At 31.6% G+C, this 23,828-nt stretch overlaps 1 protein-coding gene across 1 annotated transcript; it reads right to left on the bottom strand.

Annotated features, from left to right (window-relative positions):
• Positions 1-18,211: 18,211 nt before the first annotated feature.
• Positions 18,212-21,939, bottom strand: LOC138940497 (S1 RNA-binding domain-containing protein 1). The gene is made up of 3 exons (XM_070309460.1): positions 21,617-21,939; positions 19,377-21,275; positions 18,212-19,148 (listed from the first exon to the last, which is right to left on the bottom strand). The coding sequence occupies exons 2-3, from the start codon at positions 21,255-21,257 to the stop codon at positions 18,378-18,380; spliced, it is 2,652 nt and encodes an 883-aa protein (XP_070165561.1). The 5' UTR covers positions 21,258-21,275; positions 21,617-21,939; the 3' UTR covers positions 18,212-18,377.
• Between the last annotated feature and the right edge of the window lie 1,889 nt (positions 21,940-23,828).

Below are 23,828 nucleotides of genomic sequence, written 5' to 3'. Positions count from 1 at the left end.
TATATATCTTTTTCTTATCGTATCACAAGAGACAACTATCAAGTAAATTTCTTGTTGAATATGTGTCAGTGAACAAAATTAAAATCAAAAAACAACGAAAAATTTAATTTTATACAATTAATAATTTTGTTCACTGAACGAAATTTGCGTGTTAGTATTACCAAATTTTCCAACTAAATTTTTTTCTTGTATTAACTAAAGGATTTGTTTGCCCATATCCAAACAAGAGATTTAGTTTATTCAAACAAATTTTATTTCATTCGACAAAATGGGTCTCTCAGTGTGGCAGTCAGAATTTTCATAAAAGAGCGAGAGAGAGAGAGAGAGAGAAGACATCAGCGCTCATAATAATCATTCATCTTTTTTCCTCATTCTCCTCCTTTCTTCCCTAATTTCATTCATAATAATCAAAATTTTCACGAAAGAGAGAAAAGAGACATCAGTAATAATACAATAATAATATCTATTCGAATAATTAAGCTCTCTTTATTTTCATTCTTCCTTCTCATGCTCTAGTTCTCTTTCCTCGATTTTATTCATATTTCAGACAACGTCATCTTATTCGGGTACCCGGACTTATCATCCGTGGCGATCCGACTGTCATAAACCGGGCCTGATCGATCGCGCGCACGCACGCCGAGAAGGTGATGGTGGTATAAAACATTTGACTTGGGTTATAACCGGCCTGCCTTCAAACGCAGCGCCGTCGTCCATTAAATGCATTTCAACTGCAGCGCGTGTAACGCGCGCGCACGACGCGACGTAACAATTCCAATCTGAATATAAGCGCGTTTCCCTCGAGTCTCTTACAGAGATTAAAATCGATCCGTAAATGGACGCCCTTAGCGCACAATGTCGCGAGAACCATCGTCTGATTAAAAAAAAAAAAAAAAAAATGTCCGTCCTCTCTCTACTCCGTGAGTGTCACGTACGGAGCGATTCGCACGACAGTTCTTTTGTCGATTTAATCGGGCAAAATGAAATTCTGCAAGATAAAAGATGATTGCAAAAAATCTCGAAATGTGAAGAAAAGGAAAACGAGGGCGCGTTATCTCGGTTGCCTGGTCGTTCTTTAGCGCATACGTAAGGGGCACCCCCAGTAATGAATTGATATCGCGCTAACGCGACGACGTTTTCCCTTATTATCGCGCTCACGTAAGATATCAGTAATATTTCATCAGAATTTTAATATTAAAAAAAAAACGTACTTTTTCAAATTAATACAAATAATCCCGTTACATGGAAGGTAGACGTGAATTCAAGAAGAACACGCCATCAGAAATTGAATAAATATTTATCTAACAAAGTAACATATTCTTTTAATTAAAAGACATATCTTTATCTCCATCGCGCTTCCCGTGTTATTTTTTCTCCGGTCGAATTTCCCGTAGTCACCGCAACACGAAACTGTTTTCCGTCTGAGAAATTGCCAGCCAGTAGAGCAACGTAAATCGACGAACGATGCGACGCGAGCGAAATTTTTGCGGCAAAAGCTCGGGGCAAGAAAGCTCGAAGCATCGACCGCACTTCCGCAAGCATTTGATGCTTGAAAACAGGCGCCGCGGCGTCTAGACGCCCCGTCGACGGAATCAGTTCGCAACCAACGGGGTTATTCCACCCCGATCCGCCCTGGCGTATCCTACTTTTGCGGCGAGAAACAAACCCTCTCGCGCGAAGATATTCGAATATTCATTGAGGCAGAAAAAAATAACAAGCGACCCCGAGTACCGCGACACGGGTCGAAGAGTATGCGCGAAATCAAGCCGTAAAGCCGCGTGCAATCGCAAACAATGGACCGCGCGAGCCTTTGTTTAACCAACAATCTCGCATGTTTGCGAAAATATATTTGCACAATCTCGACAGCGCGTGCGTAACAATGAATATAATTCGTCACGGGAATCATAAACGATAATTAGTGGGGATTCTCTTTCTCATTCTCGTATTTGACACGTGGGAAGAAAAGCACCACGTAATACTATCTAGGGTTGCACGAGATACCAAGACTAATTTTGGTCTTGTCTCGATCTTGTCTTGAATTTCAAGACAAGATCAAGACATGATTTTAAATTAATTATCAAGACAATACCAAAACAAATTATCAAGATTCTTGATCTTGTCGAGAAGTCTTGGTTTTTAAAAAAAGTTATCTAATTGTTCCCCATCTCTGAACGGAGATTTTAATTAATATGGAAATAGGCGAGAAAGACAAAAAATTTTATTTATTGTTAGTAAATAAAAACATTTATAAATTTAAAAACTTTAAAAAATTTAAATTTAAAGAGCCTGCGCATCATTATCATTACACACTTTAATGTGACGTAAAAATAGCGCAAATTAATTACTTTATATTACTTAATTTATAAAGTTTAATTTCAATACTTACGTTTAAAAATATATCTATCGTTTTTTGTTTTTCTGACAATATTTTATTTTTCATTGCTTTTAATCCAAATAAATCTTCATACGCTTTTTTATGATCTTTCTCCAAATGTTTTTTTAATCCAGTAGTGTTACTATTTTTCATTTTCATTTCTTTAGTCACATTTTCTTTTTGACATAATAAACGTACACCGATTTTTTCATTGTTTCTTGTTTCATACTTAAAATAAGTTTTCTATGTTATGCATTGTTTAACTGCACTTACTTCCGAACTTTCATTATCACTTTCGGAAATGTTTGCATGTTCAGCGGAAGAACTTGGTTTAGTTTTTAGACTGCGTCCGCATAATCGAGACGTGAGCATACGCAGTAAAGAACAAACGAGAATCGTGCTCGGCGCTTCGGATAACGGAAGAAATAAGATATACTTACTATTTTCTGTTTTTTATCAAGCTGACAAATAATTTCGTCTTAAATAAAAACTGTTAATAAAAATCAAGACAAGACAAGACAAGATCTTTGATACAAAAATCCTCTCAAGACCAAGACAAGATTAAAATTTTCAAGACCGATACAATATTTTTGCGAATATTGTCTTGTCTTGGGTCTCGTGCAACCCTAATATTATCGTAGTAATAATTAATGACGGATTATTTTGATTCTCGACAGGGTTGGGAAGTAACGCGTTACTTGTAACGCCGTTACCGTTACACTTACTTTTTTTTGGTAACGACGTTACATTTTCGCCGTCTGTAACAGTAACGGTAACGCCGTTACATTTTTTCACTAACGAGTAACGATTTTAACAGTTACTTTTATCGTTACTTTGTTTTTGACTAATGGCTCTGGAACATAGAATGCATCAATGCGTTACGCATGATAAGAATGCCGTGGCCAATCAATTATCTCCTTATATTAAAGCCGCAAAGATGTCATCTAAATGATGATATCGTGGAGCATCAACTTCTCTTAAAAATAAATAAGATATTTTGGTAAAATTTATTTGATAAAGGAAAGATTGTGATTTACTTTAAGAGATTAAGAATTTATATTATTAATTAACAATTTATATTATTATATAGTTTATGGTTTATATATATTATAAATTAATAAAGAAGTATAAAAATGTAAACTTGGTATTTCTATATTAATATTAAAAATTCATGTATTATATTAGTATTAATTATAATATACTAATTTAATATTAATATATTATATAGTATCGAATTAATATATTATAAACAAAATAACGGAAATAGTAACGATTCGTTAGTTTTTGAGTAACGGTAACGGTAACGAGTTACTTTTCAGAGACAGTAACGGTAACGGTAACGAGTTACTTTTATAAAGTAATGTTCCAAACTCTGATTCTCGACAAGAGATAATGTCGAAGAAAGATGATCTAAGGTAAAGAATAAATTATACAATTAACATATCGAATTAAACAGATTTGCGTATCAATTTTGACAGAGCAAAATTGCAAACAATTTATTTGTGGAAGCAAAATTATACGACGATACGCGATTGTCACTGATAACGCACGAATATTGATAAGATAATTAAATACTACCGATCCCATTGATCATCATGATTGATCAAATATAATTTGCATACAATTGGTTTTCACAAATAAAGCAAATTGCTCTATCTGATTCGCAAATCTGTTATTATTGTATATTGCCGACTTTTATAAATATATACATATATTCCTCTAAGTTATTCGAGTCTCTTTTTAGATTTACGTCTGCATTTATTCAAGATATTTCAAAACCATCAACACTAATGGTAGTTCATAAAATATAATTAAAAGATTTTTTAAATAAATAAATTAATTTAATTGTCTAATCAGACATATGTGAACTTGTACACCCGCTAGATAATCCACATGTGACTAGCGTCTAACAATAATCTTACGAGGCTCGCTAAAATTTATTTGAATCAACTAAATCTCTTGTTTGGACATGGGCAAACAAATCCTTTAGTTAATACAACAAAAAAGTTTAGTTGGAAAATTTAGTAATACTAACACACAAATTTGGTTCAGTGAACAAAATTATTAATTGTATAAAAGTAAATTTTTCGTTGTTATTTATCTTAATTTTGTTCACTGAATCACATTTGTGTGTGCGTATTACCAAATTTTCCAACTGCAGTTACATTTGCTTTTGTTACATCAATCAAAGTTTATCCATATTCAACAAGAAATTTACTTGATAGTTGTCTCTTGTGATACGATAAGAAAAAGATATATAGATTATATTCTCCATCTTTTCAATTCTCTCGTCGTTAACGAGAGATTAATCAGTATTTCCCGAACAGATGAATCCGCCATGATTGAAGATGCTACTGCACATCATACTACACTGCATAACAATTGACTGCGCAGTGACACATGAATGCGCAAAATAGCTTATGACATTCAAGTAAACGATTTAGTTCAAGCAACAAATACAATTATTTAAAACGCGATGAGATGGATGAGTTTGTTATCGCAACAATAAAATTTTATTCAGGTAAACAACTCTATGCAAACATAATAGTTTGTTAGTGTAACATTTAACTTCTTTTCAGTAACATAATTTTTATTAAATGAAATCAAATTACATGTTCAATCGACAACCAAAAAATTTTGTTTTGTTTAACGAAATGGGTTTAACGAAAGTAATTTCCGCTTTTTGCATTGTCGAAAGCGAGCCAGAAGGTTATAAAATAATCCTTGGTGAGTATGCGAATATCGTAACTCGGTATGGTTTAAAACTTAAACCAATATAGCTTTTGAACTAAAACAGATCAAACAGCCGATAATATCCGTTAATACCCGCTTGTATTTTTCCCGAAACACGCTCATGTTAAAACTTTTTTATAAAATTAATTGTGTTTTCCCCAAAAATAGTTTCTTATTTTAAGACAAATTTTAGAGTATTCATAGATCGGTAATTAACGCAAGTATTTAAATAAAAAAAAAAGTGCTGCGTGATATAGATGAAGTACTTTGAATTTTTAGATGTATATATCTTTCGAATTTGTATACAAGCCGAAGAAAGTAACAGATTTATGAGCGTCATCACTTTTTTACATCCCTCCAACGCGATCGTGTTGTACGTTAAGTACACCTTCAGGCAAATAAATAAATGTCCATAAATATCCAAACATCGTAAGGAGACGTTGAAAAAATATCTCTTTCGGACATCGTTGAAACACTTTTTATACTATATTTTAGCCACGTGCGATTGCGTAATATTTGCTATAATTAATGAAAGGTTCCTTTTCTGTATTTTACGCATAATACGCACGGAAAGAAAAATTTAAACAACGTCGAAAGCATTTAAAAATATCTGAATAATTAGAAATGTTTTTGCAATTTATTTGCAACATCCCTCTTGTACATGTTTGTTTTCTCTTAATAATAATATGTTCTACTTTATGCGCGCGCGTCTCTAGTAATATTTTGTGAAAAATAAATTAGCAGAGCGAATATTATGCGCTATGCATAACGTAGCGCGCCTTACAGCATTAATCCTGCGTGGAAGAAGCCACTTACTCGCAACAAGGCGTGAAATATATCTTCCAGAACGTCAGGTTGCAATTTCGTCGCCGAAAGAGAGAGAGAGAGAGACGCGCGACGCCCACAACAACGAGAACTGCTTTCTCGCACCGATCTCGTGCGCACAGATTCCACCCTCGTATCCGCTGAATTACAACCCATACAGCAGTAAAGCTTGCAACAACATTGCTGCAACATTGCAATATTGCATATTGCAGTTTAATGTTGCAGAAATATTGCAAAGACATTATTTTACAATATAACTTTAGCAATGTTACAGCAACATTCCGAAAATATTACAAAAAAAGTATTCAATAATCGCTAGTTCATTCGTTTACCGTTATGCGGCGCATATTGCGCTATCTATTCCGCATTTAATTTTTAGTCACGATGATTATACAAAGTTTACAAAGAGCGGCTAATAAGATTAAAAAGATATAATAACTATTTTTGTTAATTTAAGTCGTATGATATGACCCCAATACAGGGGCTCAGACATTGGACTAAGAATTCTTTTAATAGTTCCCATTCTTATATAAAATCAAAAATTTGATAATAATTTTCTAATATGTAAAAGATACTTCAGATTTTAATAAATAAATTTTGATGTTATATAAAGACAAGAGAGATGTGAAAAAACTTGTATGCGTAAATTCACCACAATTTTTTTGCATCCGGATATCTGAATATGTCGGATACAAAGAAATTGTGAATTTACATAATTGCAAATTGAGTTTTTTCTTATTTCTCTTAGATATTCTCTGTCATTGAAGGAAGTCGAATGTGTACTGAAAAATTTACATTTTATAATTTCGTTATTATTATAATACAGAAAATCTATATACACACTAAATCCTGATTCTTATATGCCTAATTTCTTATTATTTTTTTCATATGTTAAAGATATTATGTCGATAAATATACATAAGGCATTATTACATATATATTATATTGCTATGTTGCTGCAATATTATATTGCAATATTTCTGTAGGCGGACATTTTACTGTTGCTGCAATATCATAACAACGTTGCAGCAACATTTCGTAATGTTTCTGCAATGTTGCAATCTTGCAGAAAAATGTTGCTGCAACGTTGTTGCAATCTTGCGGTGCTGTATGGGAACGAACGCGGAATAATGAAGTTCACGTAATACTGTAACAAGCGTGCGACGAGAGTAATCGACGCGGGTGTGTACCTACGGGATCACGTAACCGACCAATTATACGAACGACCTGGACTTGATTACGGCAAAAGGACTATACCAGTTGCGCAACATCTGCCATGTGACTGCACAATGTTGCCGTTTGGATTGATTGATTAAAACCGTAAGATAATTAGCAATTAACTGCGCCGCGTTCGTCGCTGGCGCGGCCCACTTTCCATAACGAGCATGTCAAGAGTTAAAATGTCAGAGGGTGAGGCACGTGTGCACGTCGATAACCCTACCGCGCTACCGTCTTCCACGAATGAAGTTTCCGATAAAGGACATGGACCGAAATCAACCCTGATGAACATGAAACATTACATCGAAATAAACATTAATGCGCGTATTACAATAAATAATATCAATCAATTTTATTAATCATAGAATTTCCCGAACTTTATGAGTTATTATTTTTAACTTTTATTGTTTAATCAAAAACGATTTTGGACAAAAATATTGAGAAATCCATAATTTTTAATTTATAAACGATTGAACGTGAACGAAATAAAGAGCTTCTCTTTAGTAGAGAAACTTCGTTATCTTTTAATTAAAATTTGTTGCGCAACATTATGCATAAATAGGAGATTGTATGAAAATTATTTCAGCAAAAACATTTGTGTATAGCAATTAAAAGAAATTCGATAATATTGAATTGAATAATTTTAAAAAGATAATTTATGATTTTCAATTATCTCCTTTAATTCTCGTTGAATATGAAACGTCTTTGCCAATCTAATCTCATCTTTATTTTATGATGCATCTAATTTTTTTATTCACCCAGTGGTGAAAGACTGGAAGCGATGAAATATCTAGAAGATCCAAATGCAAAGTTTATCGAATGAAAAAAAAAAATATTGTAACAAAATGAAAACACAGATATTAGCAATAGCTAACATATTACATGATATTTTTTTAACTAATTTTATCTATAAAAAAAACAACATAAAATTTACTATCTGCAATATTTGAGTATAATTGTATCCGAAAAGATCAAAAGAAAAATGAAAAATGTTCGTAATTTATATGCATATACTTTTAAAATCAAACGCATAATTAATTATCTATGTGTATGTATGTATGTTTATTCTTATTGCCCCCAACTAAAAAAAAAATTTATTGAGATAAACACTATAATTTATTAATAAAAATAATTTTATAGCAAAGAGAGAAAAAAAATCCAGAGAAGTATATAACGAGAAATTTTAAATATTAATATTTAACGCATCAATATTTAGTTTTACTAAAGAGATGTATTGATTATTATTTATAATGAATTACAGTAGACACAAGATATCTACACATTCATATTACGCGATTATAAATATAAGTAAACAATAACTAATCTGTATACAAATTGTTCAATAAATTATCTCTAAATAAAAATAATGAAACATGAAAAATACACAAAAAGAATAATTTTCGGCACGTTATTTCAAAATAAATCCAAACAACAATGACAAGGCAATACGACGCTTTGCATATTAGTCCACGTGATATACAATTGTCTATCTAATCAATTAGTATATCTATCTAATCAATTAGTATAAAAAATAATTGTTTTTAAAAAAATTATTTACAATGTATTTTTTTAAACAATTATTTGGTTTTTTTTGCACTAATTGATTTGTCTCATTATTCTGTACATAAAAGTATTACGGTAAGATTATTGAAAACTAAATATTTTACGAAATATTTTATTTTTTATATCAAAATATGTCAGATTAAAATACAAAATAACTCAAAAAATACTTAATGAAAAAATACTTTATTATAGTGTTTTGGAAAGCTCTCGACATAAGCTATAAGAATATGCAATAAAAAATAGAGGGTTCCATTTAAGAGATTAAAGGTATCCTTGACTTGACCTTAACGATGCCATCCAAGGTCAAACCAATGACACCAACTTATGTTCCCCTCAAAACCATACAATTTTTGTTCAAAACGTTTTTCTCTAAAATGCTTAGTTTTTGAAAGAAAAGGGGTGTACGGATGGTCTAGGACACCCTGTATATTACACGCGCCGTAATTTAACTAATAACTGTTACACAAATTATATTAATAATAAAATAATGTATTACTTTAATCATGACTGTACAACGTTACATTTGCGAAAGTGTAAAGTGTGTATGCGCTTGATAATATATGGTGGATTGTAATCATCATGAATCCTTGTTTAGCCATATGTCGTGCACCAATTTGCGTCATGGTAATTGTCCGCGAAATTTAATCGCGTTATTGGGAGAAATTTTCCCATTGACAGTTGCGTTGCGTGACGGTTCTTCAATTAAATATCCTGACTGGCAGCAGCAAATTTGCTCAACTGTGGTTTATGCAAATTGTAATTTCGATCGAAAATATCGGAACTCACTCAAATCGTGTCGAATGTAAATACAAGAAATTCTTCGAAAATCCAGCAACCTCTTAGCCTCTTTTTATTAAAAATTTTCAACAGAGATATTAAAAATATATCTCTAAATATTACTATTTTTGGCATATTTTTAAATCGCTTTTATCTGATATATTTATCTGATAAATTTTTTTTATTGTATTTGCAAATATTTATATGTAAATTCAAATTAAAAATATTAAAGGAGAACTTTTTAGATATTTTAAATAGAGTAAAAGATTTTAATATATGATACAAACATATTTTATATGCATTATGACATTTTAATGCTTATATCGTGGTACAAATTAATAGTATTTGTATACAATAGTAATATAATACGTAATCTACCATCATATATATTGTATAATGTCGAGAAAAATTTTTAGTCCCCAATTGCGGAATAATTCGCGATAAAACACTTTATTATAAATTTATTCAGAACATTTAGAAACAATCTAATCTATCTAATATTCATTATTATCAATTAATATATTTTCTATTAATGTTTTTATTATCTTATTATTATCTAGTGTCAATTTTTTAAAGTAAAACGCTATTTCGCGCTCATGTTGCCCTTAATAATCATAAAATTACATCTCTAAAAGCAAACAACAAAATCGTAATGTAGTTACACGAAAAGAAATTGAGTCACCCGTCTGCTACGCCACTGGACAGAATATTGATCGAGAGGGTGCAGAGAGACCCTTACACCGGGGAGCGAGTCGTGAGCCAACCCTTACATAGGCTGTCTCGCATACTCGCATTATGCCTCGGATGGTACTTGTGACGAAATCAGGACCATTAGGATGGAATGTTAATGTTTTTACGCTTCTCGTTACGTCGCTGACATCGTCCGTGTAGTCGTCTTGCGAATATATAATCAGTTACTGCTACATATCGTTTCATACATATAGTGTTCAATAAATCGCGTAGTACTAAGAAATAATTCTTTAAAATATAGAATAATATTTTTATTAGTCGCGTAGTTTTGGAAAAAAAGATTTTCAATATGGGAGTGATATATCTATCTGATGTATATTATGTTTATTTTAATATCTGTGGATGTGTATATTATTTAGATTTAGAAAGATATTTATGTGTGTTATGTGTATGTACCTATAAAAATTTATTTACACGTATATATATATATATTCATTTATTTTTCTTAAAAATTATATAAATAATAAAACAAGAGAATATTACATATTCTTAATTTATTTATCCGCATAATTGTACTGAATATTCATTTTTTTTTAAATCTATTCTAATAATAATAAGATAAATATTGACAGAAGGGGACCCAGCCCCAATGACCTTGACCTTGACATATGTTGTCAAGGTTATCGCCCTGAGTAACTCTCAAAAGGTTTTAGCCGTCGCTCGTTATTCATTAAAAAGTTATTAATAAAAAAAGTTTACTAAATAAAACATATTTTTTCTGACATTATGTACATTTAATAGAGCGTATCTTAGCAGAATCATTTATTCATGTGTAATAAATCGAACGCATAGGCAGGGGAAGGAGCGGAGCCCCTCCCTGAAAAAAACCAATCTAACCCAAATCTATTTCTGATTTAAAACTAAAATTTGGTTTGGGTTAGGTTATATCTTCCGAAAATGGAGCCTCCCTCCCGTATGGAGGGGGGGGGGGCGGAACCCACTGTGCCCACGCATATATTTTACAAAGCGAAGCGAGGTTCGCCCTACAATTGTTGTGTGGATGGAAAAATGTATGCGTGGATTCAGTGGGTTCACCCTCCCCCCCTCTACGGGGTGGTTTTACTTTCGGAAGATATAACCCAACCCAAACCTATTTCTATGATTTCTGATTCTTAAACACTTCTTCTTGTACGCGGTGTCAGATAATTACGTTCCATTAAACTTATTTTGTTAATATCTTATAATTTTTTGACACCATGTACATTTAAGAAACATCTTCCGCCCATCATTTCACTTCATAATACACATACATGGCATATATATCGTGTGTATGTGTATATTTCTTAATATTAATGTCAGAAAATTACGCTCGATTCGTTAAACTTATTTTGTTAATAACTTTTTAATAAACAACGAGCGACGGCTAAAACTTTTACTCAGGAGCATGTCCTTGACAACATATGTCAAGATTATCGGGACTGGGTCCCTTTTTGTCAATATTTATCAATAATATATAAAAAATTTGTAATATTAATATTTTACTTAAACACGTCAAACGCATTTCAATTATTCGTTGTAATCTCCGTATTGTTCGCTGTAGTCTTCCCTCCTTCCCTATCTCACTCATATAAATTAAGCCCGACTGAGGATTAGGATACTAACTGAAACGTTGAAACGGATTGATATATGTTTGCCGGTTACCGGAGTTTGTCAATTTCAATCTTCCAGGTTGACCCGTCCCTTTCGTTCGGTAGCAATCGGTTTTGCTTCTTTTCAGAATCATTACGAGCACCTGTACCACTACCGGAATTATCTCTTTTTTGACTGGAGACAAAGGGGCGCAGAGAGAATAGAAACCGTCACCTTGATGCTCGTGATGAACCACGATAATTGGATCAACTCACCCCTATGAGTCGCGACTGAAATTAAGTAACCTCCGACGTGGTACGCGCGTATTCCTGGCGACGGGTTGACGATTTCGTCGGAAACATCCTGAAAAACTCGCCCAACACTGGGAAATAATGTTAGTACGCGAAAATGAAGCAGTCGAGAATACAGTATACAACAAAATTGACATGTTTTATTCAAGTATGAAGATAGCAACCTATGGAATAACAAATCGTCTATAATAAAATGTCATTGTGTATATTAAATAGTATTGTATCACATAATTTGTGTCAAATATGTTAAAATACTTTTACATACGCAAGATGAAAAACGTTAAATTATGTATAAAAATATCGTACATGATATTTCATCAATAAAGCAGAGTTGGGAACGTTATTTTATAAAAGTAGCTCGTTACTGTTACCGTTACTTTGTCTGAAAAGTAGCGCGTTACCGTTACCGATTTTAAAAAGTAACTCGTTACCGTTACCATTACTCAAAAACTAACGAATCGTTACTATTCCCGTTACTTTGTTTATAATATATTAAATCGATACTATATAATATATTAATATTAAATTAGTATATTATAATTAATACCCATACAGCACCGAAAGATTGCAGAAACGTTGCATAGATCTTACATTGAAACATTGTAATATTGCATAGAAGTTGCGAAATGTTTCTGCAATGTTACTGCAAGCCTGTGGCAACATTGAAATGTCCGCCCTCAGAAATATTTCAATGTAAGATTACAGTAATGTTACGATGCAATGTATTTGTAATATTTAAATACATTGCTACAAATATCTAATTAATATCGCTATTTTATAAATTATTTACAAGTTTAAGAAATTGATAATGATTAAATAATTTAATTCATAAAAATTAAAATTTTATTTATATAAATATTAAGCTCCATATCTTAAGTAGACAATAAACGGATAATTTTAACTTTTTTCGGATAATTATTTGTCCGATTTCTGAATTCAATATCTGAATTTCCTGTGTTGAAATTGTATCAGACAAATTAATCTGATAAGAATAGTTATTATACCTTTAATATTACTAACCGCTTTTGGCAAGCTTTATATAACCATCGTGATTAAAACTTAAATACGGGATAGATAACGCAACGCGCACCGCATAGTGGTAATCGAACGAAGTAGCGATTATCAAAAACTGTCTTTTGTAATGTTTTTGAAATGTTGCTGTAACATTCTCATAAAATATTACAATTCCATATTCCAATAATGTCTCAACAATATTTCATTGCAACTTGCAAGATTGTAACATTGCTGCAATGTAATTGCAATGTTCTGTGCTGTATGGGAGATAACGCAACGCGCGCCGCATAGTGGTAAACGAACAAAGTAGCGATGATCAAAAACTGTCTTTGCATGTAATTGCAATGTTCTGTCCTGTATGGGTACTTATATAATACATGAATTCTTAATATTAATATAGAAATACCAAGTTTATATACATTTTTATACTTCTTTTTATTAATTTATAATACATATAAACCATAAACTATATAATAATATAAATTATTAATTAATAATATAAATTCTTAATCTCTTAAGGTAAATCACAATCTTTCCTTTATCAAATAAATTTTACCAAAATATTTTATTTATTTTTAAGAGAAGTTGATGCTCCACGGTATCATCATTTAGATGACATCTTTGCGGCTTTAATATAAGGAGATGATTGATTGCCCACGGCATTCTTATCATGCGTAACGCGTTGACGCGTTCTATGTTCCACAGCCATTAGTCAAAAACAAAGTAACGATAAAAGTAACTGTTAAAATCGTTACTCGTTAGTAAAAAAATGTAACGGCGTTACCGTTACCGTTACAGACGACGAAAGGTAACGTCGTTACCAATTCGTTACCAAAAAAAAGTAACTGTAACGGTAACGGCGTTACAAGTAACGCGTTACTTCCCAACCCTGCGATAAAGATAACATTCGTGAAAGTAATAGTAGTGGATCGTAAAAAGATAAAGCTCTTTAAACCATGCTAAAATTTTTCTCTCTACCATTTTCTTTCATCTTCACTTTAAAAAGCAAAGAGTTATAGCCCGTCTCAGTTTCTAGAATCATCCAGTATAAGCCAACGGCGTGTCATATATATCAGGACGAAAATATTTTTCCCGGTAATATAAATATTACATCTCGTTATACGTTGGCGTTACGCGAACTCGACTAAGAAAGGACTTAAGCTGTTAGAATGGCAGGGCCGTAAAGAAAGCAAGCGGAAAAAGCTTCTCCGGTACGACGAAAGTGCTTTGTGAAATCGCAGCTTGTAGCATGGAAAAGCCACCCGAGAAAGGCAATTTGTACAGTGTGCTTAAGTTTCATATATTACTCATAACATCATCACTTTCCAACAGGAATAATCAATTGTATAATATAAAGTCATAAGACATCATGCAGCTACTTTTCGTGTATGGATCTTTTTGTCCAATTTGAAATTGATTATTCCTTAACGAAAACCGATAGTTCCAAAATTACAAATGATTGAAATTGAGCTTCTCGGAAATTAAAGTTTTAGAAAAGTGCAAAGGAATAAAAAAACCTTTTCTCCTACTTAATTTCAAATGATCTTTATTCAAACAAAGAGAAAGAGAGAGAGAGAGAGAGAGACCTATAATTTATAAATTAATCACAAAAATATTAAATGTAAAACATTTATACAATTTGCCAGTCATAAATAAAATTTAAGGACAGTAAAAAATCGCAATGGTCAAATGAAAAGCTTAAATATTCTTTTCACAGAAATAATATAGATGTAAAATCTCTTGGACACCTAACAGCAAGAAAATACCCGAGGTTATTACTCGGTTACGCGAATAGACAGATCCCTGAGGGTGAAAAGTAGTTTCAAAGCGTCTAGTCTAACAATGGAACGCATGAAAAGAGGGAGAAAAACGACGGGTATGAAAAGCATCCCGGAAAATAAAGGGTAGATACGGGTGGAAAAAGCACACGGAAGATCCGGAGAATTCAATGCCAAGGTTTTGGTATATGTACAAAGTTAAATCGATGTTCAATATTCAATATACGAACCAATACTGAAACATTTTTTTGTATACAGAATTTATCATATTATATTTTATAAATGATATTTTCAATTTCACAGCTGATTTCTCTCTCTCTCTCTCTCTCTCTCTCTTTCTCTCTTTCGGAGATAATCGGTTATATCTAACTTGCATTTGTACGCGCGATCATATAATTCGGTAAAAAATCGTGGAGAATTTATTGAAAAAACAAATTCTCAAATTTTCTCGAAGATAAACAAAATAGAGATGAGAGATTTCATATAAATATATTTTATTTAGTCTTCCGGAAATTATATATTGTACAAATCGTCAATTTGCAAAAGAAATTAAAATGATTAAAATATTAAAAATATAAGAAAGTACGACATATAACTTTTTATTTTAATTTAAGATCTTGTATGTATGTTTCTAATAAAAAATTATCATAAATCTATTTTTTTATACGAGTTGTCAATCCGATTCATACGCGAATCCAAGATAAAATCGCGAGAGAACAATAGATTTTATCCTATATGGTTCTCATTTTCCAACTCGTTTCGTATAGTGAACATTTCGTTTTCCCTTCGTTCGACATATATATACACACATACGCTTATATACGTATATTTCTGGATTATATATCCTCTCTACGGAATACACGTTTTACTGTTTGCATTTTATTTATAGCTTCGATTATGATCTATCCGATTAAATGACAAAAATTGTGTGCATTATTCCATGAATGACATTGATAGACTCTACTTGATACTGAATGAATGAGAATGTAAACTCTGTCATATTACACATTTTAATAAATATTCGGTAATATTTACTAAAATGTGAAATATGAAAATGCTAATCTTAATTTAATTACATGTTAATCCTCAAATAATCTTTCACATTATTTTTCAAAATGTGTAGAAACATTATAATTATTATAGTCATAATGTAAACTGTTTTGTACATACACACATTTAAGAAAATTGTTTACTTCAATTTATTTTTAATTTAGAGCAGCCTGTATATTATTTTATTTTAAATAATCTCTGTAATCTTGTACATATATAATTTTGATTTATTACATATAAATATTCTTTAAGAAAAAACTATTATCCTTCTCCCTAAAAATATCAATCTCTTTTTTTTTTAATTTTGACACCTTTATACATCATATTTGATACATCGTGCATGAAAGGATTAACTAATACATATTTAATCGAGATTGTGATTAGAAAATCCAAAAGATTTTTGCTTCGATCGCGAAAATAATGCAGAATATAGATTTACCGCAAGAAGCACGAGCGTATTCTTAAATTCGATCTAAAGCAAGCTATTTGGTATATACACGGTGTATTTCTCATATAAAATGTTCGTGGTTCGAGACAACAGTGGACAGAGCTGAATGGTATGCGCCTGAACTTTCCCGATAGCGGGATAGAATTCGCAGATTGCATGCTAAAACTTTCAGGCAAAGCGAAACGAAGGAGTGTGTGTTACGGGAATAATCAAGTATGAGAATACAATAACGAAATAAAACCGTCGTCATATCGCCACCGCTTGCCAATTGCGCTCTACCGTGTACAGAACGATATCCTGTTATTAATGTTATGGTCCAAATGAAGAAGTGATTCAACATAAAAAAATATAAAAATATATACATTATTTTTTTATATAAAACTTTCAAGAAATTCAGTTTAAAAAAAATGGGAAAAATGGTAATAAAATGGTAAGTTTTATCGAGTAATAGTAATATTTAAGTAAAACTTTAATAGCGCGATCTTTAACTTTTATTGTTATCGATAAACAGGAATTAAGATTAATTAATATATATTAATCTTTTATAAAACATCGAGAAGAGGAAAATCCGGGTTGAAAAATAAGAGGTTTAACCACGATTGTCGGTCTGTCGCAATTGCGATCTTCTTCCTGCAGCATCCAATGCGGTATACACCCTCCCCTCAATTCCCTTGTAGATCGTTGCAGACCGTACTTTTGCTAGCAACAGGGGAAAAGGCACGTTAGCACGTGACTGGAATTCGTTTCGCGAACTCTCTGCAACCGCGCATATAGAGTTCCCGTTTTGGACGGTCGCATTACACGATATAAAGAGAGCGGAATCCATTTTTCTAGGATAAACTATCCCCACGAGAAGCTCTTGTTGTAATGTAACAAGAATAAAAGGCAGACACAAATCCCAAGTATTTAAGTAAAAGAATAACATTAGCAATATAAGATAATGAAATTGTGAAATGTATGCGTAAAATGCGTATATTATACATACATATGTATAATATATATATACAGGGTGAGTTTTTTAACTTGAAACTTTGAAATATCTCGAAAAATAAGCACTGAACGAAAAAAATGTTGATAATCAAAATTTAATCCTTCCGCGGGGGAAATACATTAGTGTTAAAATTCGTTCCCCACTCCCCACCTGCTGGGGGGGAGGGGGGGGGGGGGCAACTTTAAAATCTTAAATGGAAACCCTCATTTTTTATTTAGTATTCTTGTAGCTGACATCGAGAGTTTTCCAAAACACTATAATAAAGTATTTTTTTATTAAGTACTTTTTGAGTTATTTTATATTTTAATCTGACATATTTTGATATAAAAAATTAAATATCTCGTAAAATATTTAGTTTTTGATGATCTTACCGTAATACTTCTATGTACGGATTAAATTTTGATTATCAACATTTTTTTCGTTCAGTACTTATTTTTCGAGATATTTCAAAGTTTCAGGTTAAAAAACTCACCCTGTATTATATACACACATATACATAAAATGCATATACTATTTTTTAATACGAAATTATACATATTTATTATTGTTACATTACAGTACTTATATTTAGTTTAATATATGAAGTCAGATATTTTTAATTAAATCTGGAACATAAATATTATTTATAGAAATATATATATATATATTTATCACCAATGCAATGCTGATACTTTTTTTCACTTAATATAAATATCACGTGGCTAATAGTTTAATGTTGTTACAAACGCTTTATCATGCGTTATATCATAAACATTTTGTTAGACGATGTTATTATCTCGAATATTAGATCGATGCAAAAGTATAGCAGTTTTTATCATTTCTTTTTTATAATTTTAATACAAATATACATAAAGCAACCTATATATATGTGTGTATATATATATCAGAGATACAATGTGTTTTATTTCTGATATAAACATTTTTACACCAATGTAACGAAAAGTCCTTACCGTAATTCCGAAAAGAATAATTCGATTATTTATAATGTCCTTATTAATTCAAGACCGATTCTGTTGGATGCCACTTCGACATTGATTACCTTTACTTCTACATGTTGGCCTACATGCAGAGTCTCATTTTTCATACGTGTAATATGTATCAATCCTTCCCTTTCAATGCCTACGTCTACAAAAGTTCCAAAATGCGTAACATTTCGCACGATACCGGTTAATATGGTACCGACGCTCAAATCATTGATACATCGCACGCCGACGCGAAACAGCGGATAATTCGACTTTAATCGTATATCCTCATCTTTTTTCATGGTCAGAGCTTTAATTATAATCTCCATAGTAGTCTCGTCGGTACCGAATTGCGCAGCTAATTTGGCACATCCTGCTTTCGCGTGTGAATTTATTTGTTCGATAAATGCCGGAGTACCAAGATTGTCCAACTTGCATTGGCAGTGTTTTAGGAATTTATTCGCTATCACGTACGATTCCGGATGGATCCACGTTTGGTCCAAGAGATTAAGATCACTCTTCGATTTTTTATTCTCTTTTGTCGTGGTTTCATTAATCATTGCTGTTTCCGGTCGAATTCTTATGAATCCCGCGCACTGTTCAAACGTTTTCTTGCCGATACCCTTCACGTCTAACAATTGTTCTCTATTCCTGAATGATCCATGTTTAATTCGCCATTCTATGATGTTTGCAGCTCTAGAATTTGTTAGACCAGCTACTCTTCGTAGAAGGCATTGGGATGCTGTATTGACATCGACTCCTACAAAACTCACAACCTCTGTGATAACCTGCAATAGTTTCGTTTTTAGCAAAAATATGATATATAATGATTTATTGCACTATTATTTATTCAAATCTATTTTAAAATTATCGCTAAAAGAAAGATCAATTTTGCACATTTATAAAAAAAAAAAAGTTCTTAAAAATTATCCTTTGTCTAATAGCAAATATTGATATATATATATATCAATATTTCTTTATGTAATTATTATTAAATAACAAATTTTTATACTAACTTCATCCAACGCATTCATCAATTGTTTTTCAGGAAGATCATGCTGATACATCCCGACTCCTAAATGCTTCGGTTCTATTTTAACTAATTCCGCAAGTGGATCTTGCAAGCGTCTGGCTATTGAGATAGCCGACACCAGATTTGGATCAAGATCCGGGAATTCTGATTTCGCTTCAGAATTACAACTGTAAATCGATGCTCCAGATTCGTCAACGATGGTATATGTCACGTCTAATAAACCGAACATCTCCGATTTAATCATTTTTGTTAAAAAAAATTCAGTTTTTCTGCATGCTGTTGCGTTTCCCAGAGCTAATACAGTGCATTTATACTTGTTCACTAACTTTGCCAAACTATTAGCCGCAATGGGAAATGAAGAGTCATTTTTGTGAGGATATATCACACTTGTCTCCAGAACATTACCATGTTCCGATATAACAGCGAGTTTACACCCGTGATAGTAACCTGGGTCTATGCCGAGAATAATCTTACCTCGTACAGGAGGAACGAGTAACAATTGCTTAACATTAGTCGCAAATACCTGTATAGATGCCTTTTCCGCTCTTTCCTTCATCTCACTCCGTATTCGACGTATCACCTGAGGTTTAATCACTTTCTTATAAGCGTAATCTATACTATCGCTGAGTAAATCCTGATGCAACTTTGTTATACTTCCTGTAAGCTGTTGCTGAGATGTATATTGTGATAGACAAAACTCCTTGAATGAATGTTCAAAAGTATCCGGAACTATAATTTTCACACTGATAATCTTTTGCGATTCGGCTCGATTAATGGCCAATATGTGATATGGTTTAATAGTATTCTGACTTGATTTAAAATTAAAATATAGTTTATACTTCTGCTCATTTGCATTGTTCGAATCTTCTGCTGCTTTACACTGCGACGTCTGTATATAAATGATAGATGTTCTCCGGAAAAATGTCACTGCATTAAAAACCTTTTTATCCTTGGTAATAACATCCGCTATTATGTGTATAATACCATTTCTCACTTGTTGCTCATTTCGCAAGCCTTCTTTCTCTTCATTTATCAGAGACGTTAATAGAGTTATTTCCTGTCCATGTAAAACAGCATTGCTAATACTTTCCAAGCCCAACTCTCTCGCTCTCTCTGCCAGAAGTCGTTTTGATGTTGGCTTATATAAGGCATAAATATCTTCCAGATCAGCAAGAGATTTTGCAGATGTGATAATAGAGTGAATTTCTGGTGACCATTTCCCTGATTTATCAATGGTTTTTAAGATTGTTGCAGCACGTTGTTTAATAATTCTGGCTTCCTCAAAACTCTCTTTAAGTGCTCTCAACTGATCGGCCTCCATACATCTAGTTTTATTTTTTCTATATCTGGCAATAAAAGGTATAGTGTTGTCCTGTTCGAAAAGCTTTACTACATTGCTCACAATATATTTATCTACTTTATTGATTTCGCTTATGTAATCAACAATTGTCCATTCCATGCATTGTAAAAAACTGGAATTTAATTTTTCTTTAATTTTGGTATCTTGCTTCATATCAGTTTTGATAAAATCTTTCTGATTTTGTTGCAATACTACTGCATCTGAGTAATCATCAAATGACGATTCTTCTAGTTTTGGCTTCTTATTACTAAATGTTTCTAAATTTTCTTCTTGACTTCTTCTTTTTCTAGATTTAACAACATTCTGCATACTTTTCTTTATCTTCTTCTTCGTTGACTCCTTATTATTCTCTATAATTTTCTTTTTTGTTTTACCATCTTCCATTATATAGTCTTCATCGTCAGATATTGTTAGTAGTTGATAATTAGTTTTATGTTTCTCATCATCTGAATCTGATAATTCAATTATTGGTTGATTACGCTTGCTTCGTAAGCTTCTCTTCATTTTAAAGTTTTCTTGTGTCTGTTAAATAAATTAGTTTCCTCATAAAAGTATATATTTGTGGTTTGTATGATATTATCAGCATCATGTATATATACAAATGCTTTTTTTTTCTAATAAATTGTATAAACTACATTTCAACCAAAAATTTTCTATACTAAAATGCTCAACTATTACACGCAAAAAAAACATTTTTTATTATATATAAATAATGGTATGTCTTTTCTAGCAATTCCATTATAAAATTTCTCTACTTTATATTCTTATAGAAATCAACATCTTGTATAGGATAAAAAAACTTAAATTAATTTAAAATAAAAAAGAATTAAGCAATATTTTGTTATAATAATTGAATGGATTACCTAAATAGATGCAAACTAAGACAAAATGTAAACATGAACTTTACATCGATGATAATCATTAACCTAACAGTCAAACAGTGTGACTTTAAAGAAGATTGTACACACTATATTGGTATTTAAAAATTCCGTTTCATCAACAGAGTTCTGCTATTTTACATTTGTCATCAGGACCGTGACGTCTCTTAGGCTTTTTTTTGATGTGGTGACATCGATAAAGTATTATTATCTATTCGATTCGTCATCCTGAACAAAGTTTTGCGATTGACAAGCAGAGCCGGTTCGCGGATAATTCAAGAATCTTGACAAATTATACATACTTTCTTTTATTTAATATATTAATTTCATTTATTATGATTATTGGAATAATCATAATAGAGTAACAAGTGATTCTGCGGAAAATAGATTATATATATTTTCAGACAAAAAATTAATAATTTCGTACAACACACACACATGTACGTACGTATGTGTATGACACACACACACACACACACACACATTATATATATTGTATATATATACAAGGTGTCCTAGACCACCCGTACACCCCTTTTCTTTCAAAAAACTAAGCATTTTAAAGAAAAACGTTTTGAACAAAAATTGTATGGTTTTGAGGGGAACATAAGATGGTGTCATTGGTTTGACCTTGGATGGCATCGTTAAGGTCAAGTCAAGGACACCTTTAATTTCTTAAATGGAATACCCTATTTTTTATTGCATATTCTTATAGCTTATGTCGAGAGCTTTCCAAAAACTAGAATAAAGTAATTTTTCATAAAGTACTTTTTGAGTTATTTTATATTTTAATCTGACATATTTTGATATAAAAAATAAAATATTCAGTTTTCGATAATCTTACCGTAATACTTTTATGTACAGAATAATGAGACAAATCAATTAGCGCAAAAAAAAAAAAAAATGTTTAAAAAAAATACATTGTAAATAATTTTCTTAAAAACAATTATTTTTTATACTAATATTGATTTGTCTCATTATTCTGTACATAAAAGTATTACGGTAAGGATATTTTATTTTTTATATCAAAATATGTCAGATTAAAATATAAAATAGTACTTAATGAAAAAAGTACTTAATGAAAAAATACTTTATTATAGTGTTTGGGAAAGCTCTCGACATAAGCTATAAGAATATATGTAATGAAAAATAGGAGGTTCCATTTAAGAAATTGAAGGTGTCCTTGACTTGACCTTAACGATGCCATCCAAGGTCAAACCAATGACACCATCTTATGTTCCCCTCAAAATCATACAATTTTTGTTCAAAACGTTTTTCTTTAAAATGCTTAGTTTTTGAAAGAAAAGAGGTGTACGGATGGTCTAGGACACCCTGTATATACGCATATAGAGAACATAAAGAGATTTCTTACCAGCAAAAATAATATCGTCGCGCAGTTACACATACTTAGTGATGACTATACGTCACAGTTGCGATTCCACTATATTATTCCGGCGAGAAAATCAGAAAATAACGATGTGATATATCTAGGAAAAGGAAAGTCCGTTGATTCCAGTGCACAGAGATCATCGATGTCGAAATAACGATATTGGCTAATAATAATGATTGGTACAAAGTGTTCATGTTACGATAAACATTTTACGAAACACTCACGACAACTTTTCGTGTACAAAATTCACTTTTTTAGACAAAACTAATTACGAAAAATATGCAGCAATTTATAAATGCAACTTCAAGATCGGTCACGATGTACTTTGTGACTCTCGCGATTCAAAATTCGAGAATCGCAATATCGCTTTTCGATAGTATCGAAGAGATATATCAATATGTACCAACTGTATTTTAGTTGCACTTCTTGCGTTCAGTAACTTTCCTCTAGGAATAAATAAATGGCGGCAAAATTTCAAAGAAAAAATAAGAACAGAAAATGTAATTAAAGCAAATAAAGCCATTTTTAATGCATAAATAAAATACATAATATTTTAATATTAAAAATAATTAAAATAATATCCCAGATAGCACATGTCCCTAAAAAACGACTTAAAAGATGTCTTATCATCCTTTAGACATTTTTAAGATTTCTTTTGGTCTTTCTGTGCTGTCTGGGACGAATGTACATAATACAATAATTAAAATAAGACAAATTTCCAAGAAATGTAATAAATTACCATGGTAATAATTACAGCTAATTACAAAATAATATACCTGTGGTGATAACTGTTGATCAATTGGACGA

Source organism: Polyergus mexicanus, unplaced genomic scaffold, assembly GCF_030449975.1.
Source record: "Polyergus mexicanus isolate NDT 795.1 unplaced genomic scaffold, iyPolMexi1.0 SCAF_17, whole genome shotgun sequence".
Classification (NCBI taxonomy): Eukaryota; Metazoa; Arthropoda; class Insecta; order Hymenoptera; family Formicidae; genus Polyergus; species Polyergus mexicanus.
This window is presented reverse-complemented; position numbering and strand designations above follow the sequence as displayed.

Bases quoted from the DNA above. Each gene is read 5' to 3' on its own strand.
- LOC138940497 (XM_070309460.1), bottom strand. From the start codon at position 21,257: ATGAAGAGAAGCTTACGAAGCAAGCGTAATCAACCAATAATTGAATTA. The intron at 19,149-19,376 runs GTTAGTATAAAA...AAACTATTGCAG, and splicing joins TGATGAATGCGTTGGATGAA to GTTATCACAGAGGTTGTGAG.